The sequence below is a fragment of the Gracilinanus agilis genome, chromosome 2 (assembly GCF_016433145.1).
Source record: "Gracilinanus agilis isolate LMUSP501 chromosome 2, AgileGrace, whole genome shotgun sequence".
Classification (NCBI taxonomy): domain Eukaryota; kingdom Metazoa; phylum Chordata; class Mammalia; order Didelphimorphia; family Didelphidae; genus Gracilinanus; species Gracilinanus agilis.
In genome coordinates, this window is record NC_058131.1 from 183,929,381 (window position 1) to 183,935,791 (window position 6,411).

A 6,411-nucleotide genomic window follows, 5' to 3' on the forward strand; every position below is an offset into this window, starting at 1 on the left:
TCCAATTCCCTCCATGTTTTTAGGTATACCAAATCTCCTGTTTGGGCTGGGTGGAGGGATTCTTCCTTATCCTCTCTTGAGGGTTTGGGAAAGACATGATTAGGGTATTCTCTCAGAACCTGGTGGATTGGGCTGAATTGTTTAGAAAACCAAGCAAGGCTGTGGATTTCTGTATCTAAAAGAATATCAGAGGTTAGAAAATTGTTCAAATGGGCAATCCTTATCCTGGTTAGGGCAATTGAGAGAGCTTTAACCCTATCAGTCTTTGCCTCCTCACACAGATTGGTGAGGGATATTTTTAGGGTCTGATTCAAACCTTCTGTTTTCCCTGAAGATTGGGGATACCCGGTTGAGTGTAAATGATAAGTAATGCCCGATGCTTTGGAAACGATCTGTGTGATTTGTGAAATAAAGGTGGGACTATTGTCACTCTGAAGCATTTTTTGGAAGACCAAACCTAGGGATGATTTCATTAAGTAAGGCCTTTGTGACATCTTGTGCTTTCTCAGATCTCGAGGAGAATGCTTCAGGCCAGCCTGTAAAAGTGTCCACAAAAACTAAAAGGGTCTTGTACTTTTGCAACATGGCAGGTGGGTAAAATCTATCTGCCAATCACCCTGATTACAGTTTGCCTGGGTTCTGAGGGGTATGATGCCCATGCCGATATGAATAACAAATTCTCAAAAGAATTAAAAAGTATTAACAATCTTATGTAAGATTGCTTCAGTGCAAATTAAATCAACTCTGAATTTTCTCCTCGCATTCAAAATAATTGGCAAAGATGACAAAAAATAGAAATATTTAATACTGGGTATCATGAACTAGAGGAAGACAAGGACACTAGGGCACTATTGACTGAAAGATGATTTGGTTCAACCACTCTGAAAAAGTGATTTGGAATTATGTAAGAAAAGCACACTCACTGATGCATAGATGCCAGTGCTGGGCATATTAGGCCTTCTCCAAGGAGGTCTTAAAAAGAAAGAATCATACCAGATGTGTATATGTGTGTGCAGAGGTTTATGTATGTGAAACATATCCACATATGCTATCTATAGTATATATTCAATATGTGCATAAATATACAAATATATGCAAGAATATTATTTGAATCAATTTTTGAATTAAGAAAGAGCTGCAAAATGGAAGTGAGTCAATTGAGGAATGGCTAAATAGTGACATATGAATCTAATGCAATATTATTGATCTGGACAATCTTACTTTATGAGCCTCCGATATTTACTTCTGTTCTATAGGAACTTGCCTTCTGTAGAAGTGATAGAAATATTTAAGTCTTAAATACCTAGTTAGATCCTAGATATCCTAGATAGAATAAGGGGATTTAATCTAGACTTATGTACCCTTTTGTCTTAGAAGTTTCTCCCATTGTATCTAAGTCTTTTCCAGGTAATCTAGCCCCTGGCTAGAATCCTCTTTCCCTTGTGTCCAGGTAAATTAATCAGTTGTCCTTCTTTTCCTATATTCCCTAAAGTGTATATAAGATCCCAAGCTTTTCTGTTTGATGGAAATTCCCATTTGTGGTACATTTTCACCAGATGCATTGTTCACAGAGTCTTAGAGTGTTTGTGTTTGTGTTTGTGTTTGTGCATGACTCTGTGGTGGCCACCAGAGCACTGTCTCCCTTGTCCTGTTTAAAGACTTTTTCTTTTGTAATTACTTTGGTAGTTCTGTGTTTTTCCAGGTTGACAATCTCTTACAATAAATAGGAGCTGAGAAAAAACACAGAAAGACATGTATTGCAGGATGAAATAAGAAAGAATACACAATGATTCCAATAATATAAATGAAAAAAACAATAAAATGAAGTCAAATTGAGTAATTATAATGAGCAATTGTGGTAATAGTAAAAAGATGAGGAAATGTACCACCCTTCTTTGTTAAAAGGGTTGGGGAACAATTTGAGTGGCATGCTGCATGTATTATTATTAAATGTCATACAGTCAACAAACATTTATCTTGTGCTTACTAGGTGCCAAGGTGTAACATTGTTTTCTCTTAACTTCTTCTTTGGAACAAGGGATTAGGGATGGAGTATGTCCAGAAACATATGTAAAAAACATTCATTAATAAAACTTAAATTTATTTAATTTTTAAAAATCCTTCCCTTCTGTCTGATAATTGATATTAAGCATTGGTTCTAAGGCAGAAGAGCAGTAAGGGCTAGTGTTCTGATTAAAATTTTCTCAAGAGAGTGATTGATTTTTTGGGTTAGAATATAAGTTTATTGATGCTATCAAGTTTTTGGTTAGGTCAGCATCCTAACTGATAAAGTGATATAGGTCTCCATAGTTGTCTCTCATGATGAAGAATGACCTGAATTGGGTCAGGCAGCCCAATAAATAGATTTTTAGGAACTTGTTATTCATCCCCTTTCTTCAGCAGTCCAAGATATCTTTAATTGGTGATAACTATGAGGTGGTCTATCAACCTTTCCCACCATCTCCCATCCTCAAAGGAAGGCAGTCATAGGAAAAGAGTCCTTGTTGCCTTCATTTATTAACCCAATTCTGTTAAAAAGGTAGACATTCTTTGGGATTCCCAAGGACAAAGAAAATGCAAAAAAATAGCAGAAATAGATGGTATCTTTGACCCAGATACCAGACAAAAGAAAATACAGTAATTCTCACAGTATGTAAGAAATAAATTCTCACACTAGGGCAGTTGTTTAAAAGATTTGCCCAGGGTCACACAGCTGGGAAGTGTTTGAGGCTACATTTGAACCCAGAACCTTCCTCTCCAGACCTGGTTCTTTATTCACTGAGCCACCTACCTGACACTTAAAACTTAAATTCAAATAAAAAAGCCTAACAATAAATTATAAGATGTGTTTTAACTAAAAGTAAGTACTACTATTTTTTTTAACATGTGCACTTTTATTTGAACTGGTCTTAAGTCAGTGTACAGATAGAGCTCTTCCCCTCCCCCAAATACTGGTGTCAATCTCATTAAAGTCCTGGGGCAACCATTAAAGTCTTCATTCACATCTGTGTTGGGGGCAGGGAGAAAATTCAGGGAGCCATTCGTTATGGTTGACAATTAAAAAAAAGGAACAAGTATTACGGTAGAAGATACAAAAAGGTATTTTATTTTATTTTATTTTTTTAAGGATTACATAATTTACACATAAAGCAATACTACCGCTACACCCCACCACCCTGTTCTGGATTTATGATAAGTCACTCTGCTCCTTTGGGGAGAGAGTAAGACAACCTTCATAGAAGCAAGTAACTGTAACAATGCATTATACAATATTTGGAATGACTTATTTAAAAAGATGTACAATCAGAGTCCCTAAGATGCACTGAAAAACTTTGGGGATGTTTGCCTCCAATGTACTTTAGTCTGCTCATTGCCTTCACCATTCCAGTTTTTAAATCTTGAGTCAAGCGCCAAAAAAACCCCCAAAATAAAAACAAATAAAGCCATGTCAATCTCATCTCTTTTTGGGGGGGGCAATTATCGTGTCACACCCTTTGACAAAAAAAAAAGCAAACAAAAAAAAACAAGAAAAAAAAAAACAAGAAAAAACCAGCAGTCCATTTAGAAGCATTTGCAGTGGACAATGGAAGGCCCAGATTCATCGTACTCCTGCTTACTGATCCACATCTGTTGGAAGGTGGAGAGGGACGCCAGGATGGAGCCTCCAATCCAGACAGAATATTTGCGCTCAGGTGGGGCAATGATCTTGATTTTCATTGTGCTGGGGGCTAGGGCTGCAATCTCCTTCTGCATCCTGTCAGCAATGCCTGGGTACATGGTGGTACCACCAGACAACACGGTATTGGCATACAAATCCTTGCGGATGTCCACATCACACTTCATGATTGAGTTGAAGGTAGTTTCATGGATTCCACAGGACTCCATGCCTAAGAAAGATGGCTGGAAGAGAGCCTCTGGGCACCAGAACCTCTCATTGCCAATGGTGATAACCTGACCGTCGGGGAGCTCGTAGCTCTTCTCCAGAGAAGAGCTGGACACTGCAGTGGCCATCTCCTGCTCGAAGTCGAGGGCTACGTAACACAGCTTCTCCTTGATGTCACGCACGATTTCCCTCTCAGCTGTCGTGGTGAAACTGAACCCTCTCTCGGTCAGGATCTTCATGAGGTAATCCGTCAGATCACGGCCAGCCAGATCCAGGCGGAGAATGGCATGGGGAAGGGCGTAACCTTCATAGATGGGCACCGTGTGGGTCACCCCATCGCCGGAGTCCATCACGATACCAGTGGTACGACCAGAGGCATACAGGGACAGCACAGCCTGGATGGCGACGTACATAGCTGGGGTATTGAAGGTCTCAAACATGATCTGGGTCATCTTTTCTCTGTTGGCCTTGGGGTTCAGGGGGGCTTCTGTGAGCAGTACAGGGTGCTCTTCAGGGGCCACATGGAGCTCATTGTAGAAAGTATGATGCCAGATCTTCTCCATGTCATCCCAGTTGGTGACAATACCATGTTCGATGGGGTACTTCAGGGTCAGGATACCTCTCTTGACCTGGGCCTCATCCCCCACGTAGCTGTCTTTCTGGCCCATACCCACCATCACACCCTGATGTCTGGGGCGCCCTACAATGGAAGGGAAGACAGCTCGAGGGGCATCGTCTCCTGCAAAGCCAGCTTTGCACATTCCGGAGCCATTGTCAACAACGAGTGCAGCAATATCATCGTCCATGGCGAACTTTGAAGAGGCCAGTTTAAACCCTTAAGATAGAGGAGGTGGTGCTCCACCTGGAGACAAGGGGGAGGCAAGTGCACATTGGGTGAAAGAGCTCACAGCTGAGGTTTACTATCTTAAAGCATTCAATGTTACTTCATTCTCCATTCTTTATTTCTTTTTTATTTTTCTTTTGAATATTTTCCCATAGTTACATATTTCATGTTCTTTCCCTCTCCCCCAAACCCCACTAGCCTCCCTTAGCTGACACACAATTCCACTGGGTTTTACATGTATCATTGATCAAGACCTAATTCCGTATTATTGATAGTTGGACTAGAGTTATCATTTAGTGTCTACATCCTCAATAATATCCTCATCAGCCCATTTGTTCAAGCAGTTGTTTTTCCTCTGTGTTTTTCCTCCCACAGTTCTTCCTCTGAATGTGGCTAGTTTTCTTTCTCATGAGTCAGTCAGCCTTGCTCTGGATCCTTGCATTGCTGCTAGTAGAGAAGCATTGTGCCTTTCAATTAAATTATCCCTATTCAAGTTAAAAGTCTCATTCCACCATCATCAGTGATGTCTGAGATCAAGTAGGTTTCTTGGCATTAAGATTTCTGACTTAGTTTGATTATAGTGCATTCTTTGTACATCTGTGTATAGGAAGGGTTTTTATTTCTAGGTGTTGGTTTCCTGACTTTGAATTCAGTGACCCTGCTGTTTACTCCAGATAGCTTCTGGGAAGCAGGAATTTACCAGCTCTAGATAATCCCAGAATGCAGATGTAGCCCTAAAAACATCCCAGTTAAGATATATTGGGTGATGCGACCCATAGTGACCTAGCCCAAATCGCCTTCATCCTTACTGTAACTCCCCACTCAATGTAGAAAAGGACTTTTGGCCAAGAGTAAACAGCAAAATAAGACAGCTTCTTATGAAAGACAGGAAAACAAATTTTGCCAGGACACAGAGATGTTCAATGTTGGGAAATGTGGTTAAGTCCAGCTCAAGTAGGTAGCTGATAATCAACCCACAAACATTTTAAAGTGCTTATTACTTTTCCAGGGACAGGTCTAGGCAATAAGGATACAAAGACTGAAATGGTAAAGGGGCTTATGTTCAATTAATGAGGAAGATACGTATTCAAGTATATACGAAATAAATTCCAAGGTAATTTTTTTGGAGGGGGAAGAGTGGAATAGGGAAAACCCTATGAGCTGAGGCAAATCAGGAAAGGCTCCACATTGAATCAGGCAGCACTCTTGATTCCAGCTTTGAAGGCAGCTAGATGACCCAAGGGATAGAGGACTGGCCCTCAAATCAAGAAGATTCGAGTTGAGTTCAAACCCAGTCTCACACACTTGCTGTATGACCCAGAACAAGTAATTTATTTGAAGTCTTTTACTGATCTCTCTTTTGTCACTCTGTTGCTATGATATCCTTGGCTGTTATATTCATTCACCAGTCCTGAATTTCTATTGCCTGATAAATAGAAACATGCATCTATGTATATATATATATATATATATATATATGTATATATGNATTAATGAGGAAGATACGTATTCAAGTATATACGAAATAAATTCCAAGGTAATTTTTTTGGAGGGGGAAGAGTGGAATAGGGAAAACCCTATGAGCTGAGGCAAATCAGGAAAGGCTCCACATTGATTCAGGCAGCACTCTTGATTCCAGCTTTGAAGGCAGCTAGATGACCCAAGGGATAGAGGACTGGCCCTC

The 6,411-nt window shown here is 40.1% G+C and overlaps 1 protein-coding gene across 1 annotated transcript; it reads right to left on the reverse strand.

Moving 5' to 3' along the window:
* Positions 1-3,561: 3,561 nt before the first annotated feature.
* LOC123234907 (actin, cytoplasmic 1-like) lies at positions 3,562-4,689 on the reverse strand. The gene has a single exon (XM_044660913.1). The coding sequence runs from the start codon at positions 4,687-4,689 to the stop codon at positions 3,562-3,564; it is 1,128 nt and encodes a 375-aa protein (XP_044516848.1).
* Positions 4,690-6,411: the final 1,722 nt, after the last annotated feature.

Bases quoted from the DNA above. Each gene is read 5' to 3' on its own strand.
- LOC123234907 (XM_044660913.1), bottom strand. From the start codon at position 4,689: ATGGACGATGATATTGCTGCACTCGTTGTTGACAATGGCTCCGGAATG.